Source organism: Elephas maximus, chromosome 12 (genome assembly GCF_024166365.1).
Source record: "Elephas maximus indicus isolate mEleMax1 chromosome 12, mEleMax1 primary haplotype, whole genome shotgun sequence".
NCBI lineage: Eukaryota > Metazoa > Chordata > Mammalia > Proboscidea > Elephantidae > Elephas > Elephas maximus.
Genome location: NC_064830.1, coordinates 83,796,433 through 83,816,461, shown reverse-complemented (window position 1 = coordinate 83,816,461; position 20,029 = coordinate 83,796,433). Strand labels below are relative to the sequence as shown.

The following is a 20,029-nucleotide window of genomic DNA, read 5'->3' as shown; positions in this document are numbered from 1 at the left end:
TTGGGTAAGGTGGAAGCTTAGATTATTGGTTTTAGATTTTCTGTTATATGCATTCAATGCTCTCAATTTCCTCTTAAACATTGCTTTTGCTGCGTCCCACAATTTTGATGAGTTGTATTTTCATTTTCATTTAATTCAAAATACGTTTTAAGAAGTAGCTAGACTGCTTCTTTGACCCATGTATTATTTCGAAGCATGTTGTTTAATCTCCAAATATTTTGAGATTTTCTAGCTGTGATTTCTAGTTTAATTCCATTGAGATCTGAGAGCGTTCTTTGTATGCTTTCTACTGTTTTAAATTTGTTAAGGTATATTTTATAGCCTAGGATTTGGTCTTCCTCAGTGAATATTCCATGTGAACTTGAAAAGATTATGTATTCTGTTGCTGTTGGATGAAGTGTTCTGTAAATGTCACTTAGATCCAATTGATTGATGGTGCTGCTCAGTTCATCTGTATCCTTACTAATTTTCCACCTGCTGGATCTGTCAGTTTCTGATGGAGGGGCCTCGAAGTCTCCGACTCTAATAGTGGATTTGTCTGTTCTTGCAATTCCGTCTGGTGGCGTAGTGGTTAAGTGCTACGGCTGCTATCCAAAAGATCGGCAGTTCGAATCCGCCAGGCACTCCTTGGAAACTGTATGGGGCAGTTCTACTCTGTCCTATAGGGTCACTATGAGTTGGAATCGACTCCACGGCAGTGGGTTTTTTTTTTTTTTTTTTGGTTTTGCAATTCTATCAGTTTTTTTGCCTCACATGTTTTGTCTCTCTGTTGTTAAGTGCAAACACATTAATTATTATTATATCTTTGTGGAGAATTGACTCCTTAACGTTATGTAATGCCCCTCTTTATCTCATAATTTTCCTTGCTCTGAGATGTGCTTTTTCTGAAATTAGCATAGTTACTCTAGGTTTTCTTTTGATGAGTGTTAGCATTTGTATATCTTTCTCCATCCATTTACTTTTAAATTACAAGGCATACTGAAAGTTAGAAAATGCAGTGTGAAGAGATAAAGCGAGCATCAGAACCAGACTCAGATATGGCAGAGATTTTGGAATTATCAGACCGTGCATTTTGAATAATTATAAATAATATGCTAAGCGCTGTAACAAAAAAAGTAGACAACTTGCAAGAACAGATGGGTAATGTAAGCAGAGAGATGGAAAGTCGGGTAAGAAAGAAAAGTAAATGCTAGAATCGAAAAACACTGACAAAAATAAAGAATTCCTTTGATGGACTCATCAGTAGATGGGACATGAAGAGTAAAGAATCATTGACATTTCAATAATGTGAAAACCTAATTATGCTGTGCAGAGTGGAGTCAGGAAGCTAGAGAGGTAGTCTGGGGGCTTGTGACACGTTAACAAATCTGGATTTTGCAGGTGAAAAGAACCCCTGGAAGGGTTTGAGTCGTGAAGCGAAGAGGTCCCACTCTGGCTGCAGTGTGAAGAATGGATTTGTGGAGGCGGGGAGATGACCCTGTGGGGCTCATATGAAGGGTCAACGGAGGGAGCCTCTGACATTGTTTTTAGACTGTGAGAAACTTTGGCATCTTTATAGGCTCAGAGAAAAGAGCCAGAAGAAAGAGAGATGTTGAAGATGTGGGAGAGTAGAGATACCTGGTAGCCCAAGGAGGGGGTGATATAAAGGTGCAGGTGGGCTGGAAGGGAGGGATAACTGATGGGTCGGTGGGATGATGTGTACAAGAAACTGACAATAGTTTATGTTCATACAGTAAAACCTGTGAAGGGTAGAAACTGTGTAAGGTGGAAACCTGTCAGAGAAGGAAAATGCAAATATTTTCTACTAAAACGAGCAATAGAAAAGTGGTAAGACCACACCCTGTCAGAGGCAGAAAACTTGCAAGACCTGGAAAAACGCAGACCTGTTGAGTTTCGGCTCTCACAGGTTTCACTGTACATCCTTTTATGGTGCAGAGAGGCAAAAATGAAAAGCACCAGTGACCTTTCTTGAATCTTCCTCAATTGTTAAGGACTTGATCTTAATATTGGACCTTTTACCCAACAGACCATGTAGGCCAACATTTTCTCCTAATGTGTTTGCTGAAGGTAAAAGTAGATGTCTCAACCAATATAACATTTAAATAAGAGGTTATTTATTATTTTTCACTGAAAGGATTAAATGTAACTCAGAAATACTAGAAAGGCCATGGGGAGAGATGATCCCAAGAGTGGGCTCAGTAGGCTATCGTGGTCTTCTGATTGCTCCCTCTTCTGCTGGTGTTACAGTCAGCACCACAGCACTGTCTCCATCTCTCCAGTGTGACCAAGGAGGAGAAAGAAGAGGATGGTGTATCACCTAAGCAGATCTTATAGGCCCTGATCCCACTCATACCAACCAGAGATTTGGTGCCAGTTTCTGCAGAAATGGAAGGCTACCTTTCAAAATAGAGGTTGGTCATTCCAAGGAAGTGATACAGTTTCTCTTCCAATTGCTAATCAACAGAGAAGTGGTAGAAACAAAGTCAAAACCCATTGCCATCAAGTCAATTCCAACTCATAGTGACCCTATAGGACAAAGTAGAACTACCTACCCCATTGGGTTTCCAGGGAATGCCTGGTGGATTCAAACTGCCAGCCGTTTGGTTAGCAGACATAGCTTTTAACCACTACACCACAAGGATTTCCTAACAAAGTCAGGATGCAGGAAAAGCCTGGTGGCTAATGCAAACAGTTTGGCAGGTTTAACCTCCCTCCATTTCCGCATTTTTGTTAGTTTTATTATTTATACTTTGTCAAGTTTTAAAACATGCGCATTGTTTTTTATCATCATTCCCATATGTATTAGTATTAGGTACATATTTAAAGCGATTCTTGTTTTTCACATTCTTTATTTTCGCATTCTTATTTTGTACTTTTGGTTTTTGTATTTTGCACTGAGTTTTTTACCTATTAGATTTTAATACTTGTGTAAGAATTGGAAGCCTTGGTGGCGTAGACCCACCAGGCGCTCCTTGGAAACCCTATAGGGCAGTTCTGTTCCGTCTTACAGGGTCGCTATGAGTCGGAACCGACTCCACAACGGGTTTAAGTAAGAATCGTGGCATCGAAACTTAAATAAATGTATTTCAGAACTTTCAGAGAATAAGCAATAAGTTCTTGTGCTTTTTATCACTGTTTATGGAAAGACAATAGCTGCGCAGTCTTAGTTACGGCAAGTAACTCGCTTCCGAACCTGGACGGCCCTGTAGCGCAACCCGGAAGACGCAGTGCCAGCTGGGGCCGCCAGGGGCCGCCAGAGCCGACGGCGCCCGACAGCGCCGCTCTGTGCGTAGCCTGCGCGGGGCGGGCACGGAAGCTTTGCCCTGAGATTGCGGCGCACTGCATCCTGGGTTAGCGTAGCCATGGCGGCTCGTGTCCTTTGTGCCTGTTTCCGCCGCCTACCCGCGGCCTTCGCGCCCCTGCCCCGGTCCACCACGCTGGCCGCAGCCCGGCCACTCAGCACCGCCCTGTGTCCCGCGGGGATCCGGACGAGACCCCGGGCTCCGGAGCCAATCTCGATTCTCGCGCAGGTGACTCGCGGTGACTTTGCTGGGGCCCGGCAGGGGTCAGGGATCGGGCACGCTCCGGGATGGGGAGCGGGGGCCCGACTGAAAGGGGAGGGAGTCGGGCCTTGGGGCGGCGAGTCGGGGCTAGCAAGGTCTGCACGGGAAGGCCGAGGAGACCTAGGGCGGGCAGCGGGACTGCGCCAGTTGCAGGTGGGGTGACCCCGAGGGCATCTGGCTCGCTCCCCGACCTCACTGACATAACGGGACTTGGTTGATTTAAGCGGGGAGGTGGGGTCACCTAGGCCCCCTGACCCTGGCCCCCAAGGCCCGGTTATGAGCAAGAGCACAGACTCCCGAGTCAGACCCTCGAAAGGTGGCTGCCATTTACTGAAACTTTGCAAAAGTCTCCTCATGTCTGGAAGCCTCAGTCTGATCCATGGAATCGAGATACTGGTCTCTGTCTTATGGAAGTGCGGTGAGAGTTAGTGAGATCAGATCCAGCACCTACTGCGGTGCTTGGTAAGCTCTCAAAATACTGATGACTGTTATTTCTAGTAATAATCATAAACACCGTGATAGCTTTCTAGGGGACGGCGAGTAACAGGGGCCACACTGGCCTACAGCCTTCTCCAGAGTAGTTCTCTTCCCGGATTTCTGTCTGAAATTTTCCCTGTGGCATCTTTTGCCCGGTTTGTGGGCCTTCTGGAAGAAAGGGTGGAAAACAAGTAGGATCTAGCTTATCTGATGAAATCTGTGTGAGGCCACAACTCTCAGCAGGGCAGTGATTGTCAATCCTAGCTGCACATTAAGATCTCTTGGGTAGCTTTCAACCCCATTTCCACCTCACCCCCCCACCCCCACCCCCACCCCCACCCCCACCCCCACCCCCACCCCCACCCCCACCCCCACCCCCACCCCCACCCCCACCCCCACCCCCACCCCCACCCCCACCCCCGCAGCTCTCATTCTGGCTTCTGGGATATATCTCTGGCATGGGTTTGTTTTTTTTTTAAGTTTCCCAGGTGACTCTGAAGTGCAGATGAGATGAAGAGCTAGTGCCTTAAGGTAGGATAGAATCTCCCAAGGTCAAGGTGAGAAACCCATTTCAAACTCACTGACTTCATATAACACAGTGGTTTCAACTTTGACCAAATGTTAGAATTAAAAAAACAGGATAAGCAGGCCAATTCAATCAGAATCTCTAGAGGTGAGGCCTGGGCATCTAATTTTTTAAAGTCCTCAGGTGATTCTTTGTGCAGCCAGTGTTGAGATTCACTGATGGTGTAATGGATTAATTCAGAGTGTTATCCTATTAGTTGGATCAAAAGGTTAATGTTTCACTTTGAAGTTAAGGGCTAAAAGGGCAGTAGGTAGAGTTGCTGCTAAGTGTTTTGTTCCTGATTTCAACATTAGGCTGAAATGCGAAGTGATTGTCCCTATTCTCAGAGCATTGTTTCTCAAACTTCATTGTGCATAGAGATCACCTGGGTTACAATGTGGATTCTGATTGAGTAAGTCTGGGAAGGGCCCTGAGAGTCTTCATTTCCAGTGGGCTCCCAGAAGGTACTGATGCTGCTGGTCCTTGAACCACACTTTGAGTAGCAAAGTTTGAGTAGCAAACCACACTTTGAGCATGTCCTTGAATATGTTCCTCTACCTCTGCTTGGTTCATATATACAATAGAACCGTTTTATATTTGCATAGTGGTTTTGACTAAGTGCTCGCATTTAACATAGTTACATCCTTCATGGATTGAGGTGGAGAATAAATACTTGTTCATTCAAAGATACTGAGGGACAGCTATGTGCCAGGCCTCCTGCTGGTTGTTAAGTGATACTGAGATGAATACTAAAGAAAGACATTAATTCATGTTTTCATTGGACACCTTGCAGCCCACATGTTAAACTTGCCAGCTTCTTTGCCAGTGCTGTCTTCTATAGCCTGTTGTCACACTATTCTCCCTTGGTTCTTCCCTTAGCTCTCTGCTCCTACCCTGTTTCCTTGGGCTCTTTCTCTACCTAACAGTTAAACGTCAGTGTGCTCCCGAGTTCTCTTACCACACAGTGTCTTTGAACTGCCTCTTCCTCTCTCTTAGTTTCTGTTATTCCCTGTATTCCAATCACTCCAAATCTCTACCTCCAACCATTGTTAGTCTCCATCTGGACTGTTGCTTGTTCTCTCCACTCCCCTTCTCAGATCCCATCATTGCAACTACCTGTATCAGTACCCATTGAGTCAAATCGAATCTGATTCATAGTGACCCTATAAGTAAGAAAAAAAGAAGAAAAACAAGGGTAGCGGCCTAAAATGGAGCCAGGAAGCCTTAATCTTGGTCCAGGTGGGACCCGAATCTAAACTTGCTAGCAGCAGCCAGAACGCAAAGAGAAGTTCCAAACAGTTCTGTGGGACACATTACCCAGATGAAGAGAAACCACTTATGCAGGAACCCACTGCCATTAAGTTAATTCTGACTCTTAGCAACCCTATATATATGCAGGAAAGGCTTGGCTATTCCTGGCACTGGCGCCGAAAGTCATGTCTGACAGTGATGGACTCAGAGCTGAGGTTTGTCCGTGTCATTCATTCTCCAGTAAAACAGAGTCCTGGCCCCTGACCCTGGCCCCAAAAGCCCTGCAGACCTGGGCCCTGGCTCTCTTCCACCTCAGTGCCTGTCATCAGTGCACCACTTTGCCCTTTAATGTGCAGCAACATGAACTCATGTCTTCCCACACAGACACACTACACTTTCATGCCTCATTTTCTTTTGCTGGACTGCCCTTCCCTCTCCTGTTCTTTGTCTGAAGCCCTGGTGGCACAGTGGTTAAGAGCTTAGCTGCTGACCAAAAGGTCAGCAGTTCAAATCCACCAGGCACTCCCTGGAAACCCTATGGGGCAGTTCTGCTTTGTCCTACAGGCTCGCTGTGAGTCAAAAATCAACTCAACAGCAACGGGTTTGTGTTTTTTTTTTTGGCTTGGTTAACTCCAAGTCTGGTATCTCCTCCTTCCTTGCCTCTTAAGCATTGGATGACAACTTTTGTTACTGAACCAGCCTAAAAATACCTCTGTCATGGCTCTCATTACATTTTATTAAAATAATCTGTTTGGATTGATCTTTTCCATTAAACTGTAAACTTAGGTGGAGGCCATGTCTTACTCATTTTTGTATTTGCAGCCCTTAGCACAGTGCTTGGTGTATAGGAAATGCTTGACATACAGGTAAAGCTTGCAGCTTGCTGAGACAGTCATGTCAATAACTTCAGGTAAGACATTGAAATATGTGAGAACAAGTTTGTGTATGATACAGAAGCAACAACAGGGATGGGACTGACCTCCCAGGGAGCACGTCTTGAAGACAGCAATTTCTCAAGCAGTCAGGGGGTTGTAATGGCATAGACAGAGGCCAGGAAGAGCCTGACACTTGCTTCCTTATGGTTGACCTTTGGGGTGTCTATGGAGGGTAGAGCTTGGAGTGGAGGCAGGAAGACAGGCATATTGTGAAGGGCGCTATGTGCCCCCCGAGAGATGTGGGTGTTCTCTGTGTAGACTACAGAGTGAACGTTAAGCACATGTTTGTTGAAGGAGTAAGTGAGACTTTTCCTCCCAGTCAGCCAGGCTGAGTGATCAGGTAAACTGAGGGGAGAGAATGGAAAGAGTGGGGGTTGGCCGGGAAGTTTCTGGCTAGAACCTGGGGAGGAGGAGAGGGAATAGAGATCTGCAGGCAGGAGTTTTGGAGGCAAGTGAGGAGTACATTTCCAAACAGGTGAGTTTGAGATGTCTGCTACCTGGGTGGAGCTGCCCCATGAACAGCTTAGAGAGATGACTTGAAAGCCATCTCCTTGGATTCCTCCGAGGTTCCCTCAGCCAGACAGTGGACCCCGAATGGAGGGAAGATGGATTCTTCTGGAAACTAATTGGTAGTCACTCTTTGCCCACAAATGGTGCAGTCTCTGATGCCCATGTGAGGTGATCTGTCACATATGCTTTAGACAAATGGCTGATGAAACCTGTGTGAGGCTAAAACTCTCAGTAGGGCAGTAAGAGTTTTCTCTCTGCCCGTCAAGAAGGAGGCAGTAAGTCCCTCCAAGCAACCATGTTGTGGGACCTGGAGTGTGATACCTAAACTTTCTCTGCCTCAGTTTCCTTATCTGTAACATGGGGCTGATACTACAGTGTATCTCTAGGAGTTACTGTTAGACCTAAAGGAGATAATGTGCTTAAAGCAGGGCTTCAAACAGGTGATTCTTGTGTACCTGAGGATCTTGTTAAAATGTTGATTCTGATTAAGTATATCTTGGAGTGGAAAGTCAAATTCTCAGCAGGGGGCTGAACCAGTTCAAAACCCTGGCTTCAAGTGCTTGGGGCAATACAACAGCCTGGCTTATGGTAAGAAATGAATAAATAGACCAGAATGTGGCAATTAAGACAGACCAGAAGGGGAGGTGTTAAGGAGGACAGAAAAGTCATGCAAGGGAAGGAATAGGATCAAGTACTTTAGGCTGCACTACAGCCAAGGTCTCAAACGGGGAGGTTGTTATCACTGTGATCCCGTTGGTGGTGGTGGTGGTTGCCTTGGAGAAGGCTCTGACTCATGGCAACCTTACATATAACAGAAGGAAAAGTTAGCCGATCCTGTGCCGTCTTTATGACCCTACTAACCAAAAATCAAACCCACTGCCACCAAGTTGATTCCGACTAATAGCAAACCAATAGGACACAGTAGAACTGCCCCATAGGTTTTCCAGGACTATAAATCTTTACAGAAACAGACTGCCCATATCTTTCTCCTACGGATCGGCTGCTGTGTAACCCTAAATAGCATTTCCTATGTATGTGTCAGGCAGTGTTCTAAGCTCTTTTCATTTATTACCTCATTCATGCCTCACAACACCCCATGAGGTTAGTACTGTTGCTATCCCCATTTTACAGCTAAAGGAAACTGAAGCAGAGAAAGATTAATTTACCCTGCTAGTTAAGAGCCAGTGCCAGAATATAAATGTAGGCAGTCTAGCTCTAGAATCTGAGCTCTTCAGCAGGGCCAAGATGGCGGAATAGCCAGATGCTTCCGGCGATGCTTCTTACAACAAAGACCCCAAAAATCAAGTAAAACAATTATATTTATGACAAGGTAGGACCCCTGACCATCAAAGGCAAAGTTAAAAACCGGTCTGAGCAGTAGGGGAAGAGAGAGACAGTTCAGACGTGGAGAGGACTTGCTGGACCTGAATTGCTGGGATCCCTCAGGCACCATTCCCGGGAGCGTCTGCGGTGGCCTGATGGTACCATTCGGCCACAATTTCCTCAGGGAGAAGCAGCCAGCTAGAACCAGAGAAGAATGGTGCTCTTGGCAAAAGCTAAGTACTTGTATGTTTTACTGCTCCCCCAGCCTCCAAACTGGCTTCAGTGGCTGTTGATTTCCCTGGGCCTGAGAAGGGCCATTTGAGCATGCTGAGCCATGCTCCCGGCCTTGGAGAAGGAATAAATTCACATCAGGGGCAAAAGATAATTTTCCAGCTCCACTAACTGGGGGAGCTCGGGACAGAAGCGGCTCCTGTCCAGGCATAAATGGTTCATGGGCTTTGAATACCTTTTCCCCCTGCATGGACCTGTGTGGGCCTATTTGAGGAGAATAGGCCCTTGCTGGCAGACTGTAACTGTTTAAACTGTGCGGTGGAGAGGTGAGTGTTCGATATTTGACACCACTTAGCCTGTTAAACAGGGTCTTTACCTACCCACATCAGGGGCCTAGAGACTGGTGGCTCCATTCAGGTCACTCAGCCACCCAGGGGCCCAAGGATAACTGGTACCTCCCAGCCATTACAGCCAAAAGCATTAGGTGCCCATGGTCCGTCTGCAAAACCCACCCACCTGTACACTGTAGGGAACGGGGACGTGCTTTCCTCAGAGACACTCGGGCAATGGTTCTCAGCCCCCTGCCTTGTTCAGAGTGTGACCTCCTGCTGCAACCAGATACTGGTACCTACACCAAACACCCCTGCCCCTCTAAAACTGTATGACAGAGACTGTACCACATAATTGATGACCAGCTGCCTGGACACCTGAGCTAAATCCACACAAGAAAAGTGAATGGACTCATAAGCTCATATACCTGATAACAGCTCTAGCCATCTGGTGACAGGACCTCAGAGCTCCAAAGGCGAAAATAATCTAGCTAGCTCACTCAAGCAACCCATTTGGGCAAATCAAAACAAAGCAAGAAACTAGGATACAGTAAGCAAAGTTAAACTAATACAATAACCTATAGATGGCTCAGAGACAACAGTCAATATCAAACTACATAAAGAAACAGACCATGATCGCTTCAACAAGCTCTCAAAACAGAATCAGAGGCTCTTCTGGATGAAGGTGCCTTCCTGGAATTACTAGATGCAGAATACAAAAGATTAATATATAGAACTCTTCAATACATCAGGAAGGAGATCAGGCAATACACAGAACAAGTGAAGGAACACACAGATAAAACAGTTGAAGAAATTAAAAAGGTTATTCAAGAACATAAAGAGAAATTTAATAAGCTGCAAGAATCCATAGAGAGCAATCAGAAATTCAAAAGATGAACAATAAAATTACAGAATTAGACAACTCAGTAGAAAGTCAAAGGAGCAGAATTGAGCAAGTGGAAGGCAGAATTAGTGACCTTGAAGATAAAGCACTTGGCATCAATATATTTGAAGAAAAATCAGATAAAAGAATTTTTTTAAATGAAGAACCGTTAAGAATCATGTGGGATTCTACCAAGAGAAATAACCTACAAGTGATTGGAGTACCAGAGCAGGGAGGGATAACAGAAAATACAGAGAGAATTGTTAAAGATTTGTTAGCAGAAAACTTCCCTGATATTGTGAAAGATGAGACGATATCTATCCAAGATGCTTATCGAATTCCACATGAGGTAGATCTTAAAAGAAAGTCACCAAGACATAATCAAACTTGCCAAAACCAAAGATACAGAGAGAATTTTAAGAGCAGCTAGGAATAAACGAGAAGCCACCTACAAAGAGTCAATAAGAATAAGCTCGGACTACTCAGCAGAAACCATGCAGGCCAGAAGGCAATGGGATGACTTATATAAAGCGTGGAAGGAAAAAAATTGCCAGCCAAGAATCATATATCCAGCAAAACTGTCTCTCAAATATGAAGGTGAAATTAGGACATTTCCAGATAAATAGAAGTTTAGGGAATTCGTAAAAACCAAACCAAAACTACAAGAAATACTAAAGGGAGTTCTTTGGTTAGAAAATCAATAATATCAGGTATCAACCCAAGACTAGAACACCAGACAGAGCAATCAGATGTTAACCCAGACAGGGAAACCACAAAAATAAATCAAGATTAAAAAACACTCAAAACAGGGAAACAGCAATGTCATTATGTAAAAGAAGACAACATTAAAACAATAAAGAGGGACTAAGAAATGTAGTCATAGATCTTTCATATGGAGAGGAAGACAAGGCGATATAAAATAAAAGTTATGTTTAAACCCAGAAATATAAGGGTAAATATTAAGGTAACCACAAAGGAGACTGACTGTCCTACTCATCAAAATAAAATACAAGAAAAAAATGGAGACTCGGCAGAAACAAAATTAACAACAATGAATAAGAGGAAAAGACAATATTAAAGTTAAGTTATTCAGCACAAAAAAGTGGGAAAAAGAAACTGTCAACAACACAAAAAAAGACATCAAAATGACAGCACTAAACTCATACCTATCCATACTTACGCTGAATGTAAGCAGACGAAATGCACTGATAAAGAGACAGAGTAGCAGAACAGATAAACATGATCCATCTATATGCTGCCTACAAGAGACACACCTTAGACTTAGAGACACAAACAAACTAAGACTCAAAGGATGGAAAAAAATAAATCAAGCAAACAATCAAAAAAGATCAGGGTCTTCACTAAAGATATTCAGGCAGCTAACAGACACATGAGAAAATGCTCTCAATCATTAGCTGTTAGAGAAATGCAAATTAAAACTACGATGAGATTCCATCTCCAACAAGGCTGGCAATAATCCAAAAAACACAAAATAATAAATGTTGGAGGGGCTGCAGAGAGATTGGGACTCTTACACACTGCTGGTGGGAATGTAAAATGGTACAACCACTTTGGAAATCTATCTGGCATTTTCTTATAAAGTTAGAAATAGAACTACCATACAAGCCAGAAATCCCACTCCTTGAAATATACCCTAGAGAAATAAGAGCCTGCACACAAACAGATATATGCACACCCATGTTTATTGCAGCTCTGTTTACAATAGCAAAAAGCTGGAAACAACCAAGGTGTCCATCAATGGATGAATGGTTAAATAAATTGTGGTATATTCACGCAATGGAATACTATGCATCGATAAAGAGCAGTGTGGAATCTGTGAAACATTTCATAACATGGAGGAACCTGGAAGGCATTATGCTGAGTGAAATTAGCCAGATGCAAAAGGACAAATACTGTATAAGACCACTATTATAAGTGCTTGAGAAATAGTATAAACTGAGAAGAACACATTCTTTTGTGGTTACGAGAGGGGGGAGGGAGGGGGTGGGAGAGGGTTATTTACTGATTAGTTAGTAGGTAAGAACTACTTTAGGTGAAGGGAAGAGCAATACTCAATACAGGGAAGGTCAGCTCAACTGGACTGGACCAGAAGCAAAGAAGTTTCCGGGATAAACTGAATGCTTTGAGGGTCAGCGGAGCAAGGGCAGAGGTTTGGGGACTATGGCTTAAGGGGACTTCTAAGTCAGTTGGCATAATAAACTCTATTCTAAAAACATTTTGCATCCCACTTTGAACTGTGGGTCTTAAATGCTAGCAAGTGGCCATCTGAGATGCATCAATTGGTCTCAACCTACCTAGATCAAAGGAGAATGAAGAACACCAAGGTCACACGATAACTGTGAGCCCGAGACAGAAAGGGCCACATGAACTAGAGACTTACATCATCCTGAGACCAGAAGAACTAGATGGTGCCCGGCCACAGCCGATGACTGCCCTGACAGGGAGCACAACAGAGAACTCCCGAGGGAGCAGGAAAATAGTGGGATGCAGACCCCAAATTCTCATAAAAAGACCAGACTTAATAGTCTGACTGAGACTAGAAGAATCCCAGCAGTCATGGTCCCCAAACTTTCTTTTGGCCCAGGACAGGAACCATTCCCGAAGACAACTCATCAGACATGGAAGGGACTGCATAGTGGGTTGGAGAGAGATGCTGATGAAGAGTGAGCTACTTGTATCAGGTGGACACTTGAGACTGTATTGGCATCTCCTGTCTGGAGGGGAGATGGGAGGGTAGAGAGGGTTAGAAACTGGCAAAATGGTCACGAAAGGAGAGACTGGAAGAAGGGAGCGGGCTGACTCATTGGGGGTAGAGTAAATGGGAGTATGTAGTAAGGTGTATATAAGCTTATATGTGACAGACTGACTTGATTTGTAAACTTTCACTTAAAGCACAATAAAAATTATTTTTAAAAAATGCAGGAGTGGCAATATTAATTTCTGACAAAATAGACTTTAAAGTTAAATCCACTACAGAGGATAAAAGACAGATACTATATAATGATTAAAGGGACAATATACCAGGAGGATATAACCATATTAAATATTTATGCATCCAAAGACAGGGCTGCAAGATACATAAAACAAACTGACAGCATTGAAAAGTGAGATAGACAGCTCCACGATTATAGCAGGAGACATCAACACACCACTTTCGGTGAAGGACAGGACATCCAGAAAGAAGCTCAATAAAGACATGGGAGATCTAAATGCCACAGTCAATCAACTTGACTTTATAGACATATACAGAACATTCCACCCAACAGCTGCCAAGTATACTTTCTTTTCTAGAATCTGACTCTTGCTCGCTACAGCTTACTGCATCTCATGCGGACTCTATTTTTGGTGTGCCTACCTTAGACTGGCATGTGGTCTCCAAGTGGAGACCCCTTTAATTTAATCACATGCTACCTACCAGGCCCCTGTAAGCACTTGCTAGTGCTGTTGGGGACGATGCTGACACCTAGTGGACCACTTGGGAAGCTGTTCTGGAACATACTGTCACCTGCCACTTCCTTTCCCCTTGGGCGCTGTGCACATGTGGACCTCCCCCTTCTCTCTCCCTCTCCTCAGTGTTAACGCCACCTCACACTATTGCTTGGTATGCACACAGACATGTCCTCTGTCAGGTCCTTCCACCTCAGGTTTCTGTTCTGCCATTATTACTATTAACTCATTTCTTCTCCCTCTACTGCTTTCTGCCTCTTCATTTCACATGTGACTTAGAAACCTCTTCTAGCCGTTGGTGATAAGTAGGCCTTGTGATATGCCCATATCAAAGGTCTCCTTGATCCATGCTCTGGAAGGAAAGGAAGGCCATAAATTTAGACAACAAAGAACAGGTGCTGGCAGCGGCAAAAGCTTTTGGAAGTACCCAGAATATTAACTAGAATTCTTTGTCTAATCTGTTTACCTTGCTAATTAAACCTAATTTCAATACCTGCTTTTTAGGCAAGGTGAACCTTTCTTATACAGAGGTGTGTATTGGTTTGTTCCAGTTCGCTCATAGTCCTTTGTGTGTCTTGGATCTGAACCCCAAGAAGGAAAACCACCTTCTGTGGGGGAGATGCCTTCAATCCTACCTGTGGACTTAAAATTGACTTTAGAAGGTAACCCAGTTTGGATTAGGGAATTCTGTGGTGAGCAGAACTGTCAGCAACTGTTTGTTTTCTCTTGTTCTGCATTGTGCCTTCCACAGCATTAGTAAGCCTGCTGACCTCATTACAAGCCAGCTGCCATCAGAGATACTGCTCTGTCATGACAAGAGGCTCATGGCTTGGCTGGTGGCAGTAAGGCAGGCCTTGATGAAAGGGAAAGAGACTGGCGTGTAATGACTGTTTGGCTCCCTCATCCTCTCCTTTGGGTTGGTGTGCTGTCTTCGTTAGTCCTGGCCAAGGTCAGTGTAATTACCACTGAGGCCAAACAAAACCTGTGTATGTCTGGGCCTTTGTGAACTGCCTTTCGCTTCACCATGACAGCTCTTGCCCCATGGGCTATTTTGACTCATGTCTGTCTCTTAGAGGTGCGCGTGCTCCATAGAGGCAAGGGGATACCGAAGATGCCACGAGAAGACAGGCCTTTCTGCAGATCCTCGATTTTGGTAGCAGTCTCATGGAGCAGAAAGCCCACAGCTGAACAGAGGAGTCAGAGGCGACCAGTCCTGGCTCTGAGGGGAAAGGGGGCTCATTTTTATGCTGCTGAACTACTGGGGCTTCTGAGACTACTTGACGTGGGCAGTGATAAGGGACCCGGCATTGTGACTTGGTGTGTCTTAATGCCACACTTAGAATCAGATGATGTGGGTTTTCTAAAGCTGTGAAAGCTTTCTATAAGCTTGTAATTTTATGTTAAAGGACAGTATTTCCTTCCTTCCTGCTCTAGGTTCCTGGTAGAGTTACACATTTGTGCCGCCAGTATAGCGACGCACCCCCATTGACGTTAGAGGGAATCAAAGACCGTGTTCTTTATGTCTTGAAACTCTATGATAAGATTGACCCAGAAAAGGTAATTGGTGGTGATTTTTTTTTTTTTTTTTAAGAGCGAGTATTTACTAACATGATACAAAATTCAAAGGACTCAAAAGGATATTCAGTGAAAAGTTTCCCTGGCTCCCAGCTACACAGTTCCCCTTCTGGGAGGCAGCCAATGTTACCAGCTTCTTGTATGTCTTTCCGGAGATATTTAATGCATATATAAGCAGATATACACACGTGTCTATACGTATGTATTTGTGATAGACATACGTATCTCCCAGCTTTAAAAAAAAAAAATGTTCTTAGGTACCATTGAGTTGGTTCTGATGCATAGCAACTCTGTATACAACAGAACACTGCCCTGTGCCATCCTCACAGTTGTTGTTATGTTGGAGCCCATTGTTGGAGCCGCTGTGTCAGTTTTTCTCGTTGAGGGTCTTCCTCTTTTTTGCTGACCCTTTACTTTACCAAGCATGATGTTCTCCAGGGACTGGTCCCTCCTGATAACGTGTCCCGATTACATGAGACAAAGTCTCACCATTCTGTCTTCCAAGGAGCACTCTGGCTGTACTTGTTACAAAACAGACTTGTTCGTTCTTCTGGCAGTCCGTGGTGTATTCAGTATTCTTTGCCAGCACCGTAATTCAAGTGCATCAGTTCTTTGGTCTTCCTTATTCATTGTCCAGCTTTCGCATCTATATGAGGCGATTGAAAATACCATGACTTAGGTCAGGCGCACCTTAGTCCTCAGGATGACATCTTTGCTTTTTAACACTTTAAACAAATTGTTTGCAGCAGATTTGCCCAGTGCAGTATGTCATTTGATTTCTTGGCCGTTGCTAATTGTGGATCCAAGTAAAATGAAATCCTTGACAAATTCAATAAAATAAGTGGTAGTATATCATAAGCACTGTTCTGCACCTTCCTTTTTTTAACTTAACTCTTCTTGGAATTTTTCTCATAGTAAAAAACTCTTCCTTTAATAACTGAATCTGCTGTGTGGGAGGGATAATTTGTTTTGATACAGGTTTTCAAATAATTTTTCCTGGTGATCTTGAGGTATAAATTAAAGGCAGGGTGATTAAATAAACACTGTAATCTGAAACTGCCTACAGTTGGCCAACATTCTGCTGTTCTTCAAGGAGAGGAATGCCACTTCTATAGTCTTAGTTTTCAGTAAGGGAGCAAGACAAACCAAACCACCTCAGATGTCATTCAGAGCAGTGATCGAAGATCTTACTAAAGCATGTAAAGTGAAATCTGTCACTAGCTTTGTTTATATTGCTTTCCAGTTCAAAGGTTAAATGAGTTAACATATAAAGCACACCAAGTACCGTGGTAAAAAAAAAAAAAAATGGTACAGGTTAAATGGATAATATTAGTTATGATCTCTCTTTATATATGTGTATATGTATGTATGTGTATATATATATAATTTTAAAGTTTGTGTAATTATCAAGTTGCCTTGTACCAGGTTAATTGGATAATATTAGTTATGACCTCTTTATATATATATATGTTTTAAAGTTTCTATGTAATTATCAAGTTGCCTTATACCTTGCTGTTTATTAACTTGAAGTAAATCCTGTCATGGATTAAATTTTCTGTTTGGTGTTCCTTTCTTTGCAGCTTTCAGTAAACTCCCATTTTATGAAAGACCTGGGCTTAGACAGTTTGGACCAAGTGGAGATTATCATGGCCATGGAGGACGAATTTGGTAACACACACAGGCTTAGTCTTGGATCTGCATGTAGTGAAACCTGAATTAAATGGATTAGTCAGAAAGGAATGCTGGGAGTCAGAATTGGAATTTGAATCTTATTTTAATAAAAATATGTAACCCCACCCCCAACCCCAATAGCAAGAACAATACATTTCTTTATTCATTCAGAAAGCAAGTAATGCAGGCCCTGCAGAGTGCCGAGTGTGGAACAGAGGGCTGAGTGACCAGAAAGGGCCTGGAGGAGTATGGGACTTAGATCCTGAGATGGGTCTTCAAGGCAGAGGGCAGAAGCTTCACCTACAGAAAAGCTGATGGCATCTTAGCAGCCCTTATGAGCTAGGCCTAGATGTCCATGCTTTGAGAAGGAACAGGGTATGCTGAGGATAGGACACACACAGCTTGGTCTTGGTCTCCTGCAATACCTCCTATGTGTGCGTGGAACAGGGCTTAGTTAAAATTCCTCATAGATTATGCTGACTTGAGGGATAGTATAGGCCGCCTAGTGCTTAAGAGTACCAGATCTGGAATTGGATAGCCTGGCTTAGCCATGTATGATCCTGAGCAAGTAACTGCATTTCTCAAAGCCGGTTTCCTCAGCTGTAAAATGGGGATCACAACAGTAAGAAGTGCAGGATTGGGATTGCCATGAGGATTAAAGAGACATTGTGTGTAAAATGTTCAGCACAATGGCCCAAATATTGTATGACCCCACTTATATAAAAAGACAAGAAAAGGCAAATGTACACAGACCAAAGTTTATTAGTGGTTACCAAGGGTGGGAGGGAGAGGGAAAGCAGGGTTAACAACAGTGATGGAAAAAATCACATTGATTGAGGGTAGGTTTGCACAGCCGGTTAATGTAAGTGCCGTCAGTAAGTTGTATACCTGTAAAAAGTTGAACGGGCAAAAGTTGTGTGATAAATATATTTACAGCAGTGACAAAAAAAACGTAGTCACTAAGACTGTTTGTGTACAACCAAACACCTCATGGGATTTGGATCCTTGGTTTAGAGGTTTAGGATCGTGGTTTCATGGGACATCTCAGTTAATTGGCCTGATAACATATTTAGTGCTTCTGTTCTATCTCCTCGTTTGTTGTGTTGTGCCTCGGGTCTTAAAAGCTTGCAGGCAGCCATCCAAGGCACAACAATTGGTCTCTATTCCCCTGGAGCAACAGAGGAAGAAGGAGAGTCAGGAATAGGAGGAGGATATGAAATGTGTGGCTAATTGCCTCCATGAACAACTGCCTCCTTTGCCATGAGACCAGAAGAACTGGATGGTGCCTGGCTACCATTACTGAACATTCTGATCAAAGATTCCATTAAAGAATCCTGATCAAAAGGGGAAAAATGACAGAATTTCAAATTCTAATGGAATCCAGACTTTCTGGAGCCGTGGAGGGTGGATGAACCCCTGGAAGTATTGCCCTGAGATAATCTTTAAACCTTAAATCAGAAATATCCCTTGAAGCCTTCTTAAAACCAAACAATAGTTGAGCTTGATTAGTAAAAAAGTTCTGGCTTGAGCATTATGCTGTTTTAAGAACTGTATCTATATGGGATCGAACTGACAACAGCAACTCGAAAGATTAGATGGAAACCTTAGGGGGCTGTGAGTTTATGCTAATGCTGGAGGAACAGCTCAGAAAAGGAAAGTGAGAGTGGTTGCACAACTCGAATGCAATCAGTGTCACTAAATTGTACACGGAGAAACTGTTGAATTGGTGTATGTTTTGCTGTGTATATTCTCAACAAAATAAAATTTGAAAAAAATCCAATTGTACACTTTAAAATGGTAGATTTTATGGTATATGAATTATGTCTCAAAAAAAAATCATACTCAGCATGACATACATATTGTTGAGGGCATAAATGGCTCACCACCTAAATGGCATCCAAGGTTGCTGGAAATTTTTGACATGCTTGCGGGTGTTCACAAATGTGCCAGATGCTTTCAGTTCTAAAGGATTTGCTTTTTCTGTATTCACATCGCTGTAAACTTTTCTTTCAGGGTTTGAAATTCCTGACACAGATGCGGAAAAGTTAATGTGTCCACAAGAAATTGTAGATTACATTGCAGATAAGAAGGATGTATATGAGTAAAGTACCAGGTAAACAATCTGACTTAGAATGGCGCTCTTCCATAGAATTGATCTGTCTGGTTCTTTAATAAAACAAGACTTGGAAAGAAATGGAAATAGCTGACAGAGATTTTGCCTAGTTATAAAATGCAGGCCCCCTCCTGTGGTCTAGGGGGCTGACCCTGGTGGATCACTCCTGTCCTTGAGAGACGTTGAGAATAGTTCATCCCTAGACAGGACTCCCTTGACTGTCAGCCCTCCGGATAAGGCAGAGTGTGGGACAAAATGCTGAGTGGAAACACGGGCCTCTGTCTCTGTTACTCACCCTGCTGTCCAGGAAGCTGAGGTGACCTGATTCCTAATAGGCAGGCTAGGCCTCATGGGTAACAGGATGGACTTCAGAGTCACAGACACCTGAGTTTTATTTCCAGATCTGCCGTATTTGGTAAGCCTGATGGTCTTGGGCAGCTTTTTTGCCTCTGAAAGCCTCAGTTTCCTCATGTGTAAAATAGGGATGATGATAGGACCTACCTGAGGCTTTTGGGAAGGTAAAATTGAACAGTGTATGTAAATCACCTAACACAGTGCAGAAGCCTCTCACTAAATATTAAAAAAACCATTGACTTTGAGTCGATTCCGACTCATAGCAACCCTGTAGGACAGTGGAACTGCCCCAGAGGGTTTCCAAGGAGCGCCTGGTGGTTTCAAACTGCCAACCTTTTGGTTAGCAGCCGTAGCTTTTACCCACTACACCACCAGGATTTCCTAAATATTAGCTATTGTTACTTAGTTTCTAGAATCAAATAAGATTTTTTTAATTAAAACATTTTATTTGTATCTATAACTTTAGTTACCCTAGATTTAGAACCTCAAAGATTGCAGCTTAAAGTCAGTAACAATGCACTAGAAAGATGCACTGAACTGATTTTGTCTTTGCCAGACCACCTTTCTTCCCTGAGAGAAGACTCAGATGACTCTGGCGAGTATCTAGAAGTGAGAAGCCATATCAGCGTCACTGCTAACTTTGACAGAGTAATTCTCTTGGACTTGTATTTAAATTGTCTTAAGTGTTTTGCCATTTGAAAATAAATCTATAAAACTAACAAGTTTCTCAATCTTCGGTTTTTCAAGGATGTCCATTAAAGTGCCTTTTTACATTGACATT

General features: G+C 43.3%; 1 protein-coding gene across 1 annotated transcript; it reads left to right on the top strand.

The window, feature by feature from the left end:
* The first annotated feature begins 3,322 nt into the window (after positions 1 to 3,322).
* Positions 3,323 to 20,008, top strand: NDUFAB1 (NADH:ubiquinone oxidoreductase subunit AB1). Its single transcript, XM_049903848.1, has 5 exons — positions 3,323 to 3,530; positions 14,970 to 15,092; positions 16,691 to 16,778; positions 18,795 to 18,894; positions 19,805 to 20,008. Exons 1-4 carry the CDS (start codon positions 3,363 to 3,365, stop codon positions 18,884 to 18,886), a joined length of 471 nt encoding a protein of 156 aa, XP_049759805.1. The 5' UTR covers positions 3,323 to 3,362; the 3' UTR covers positions 18,887 to 18,894; positions 19,805 to 20,008.
* The last annotated feature ends 21 nt before the right edge of the window (positions 20,009 to 20,029 follow it).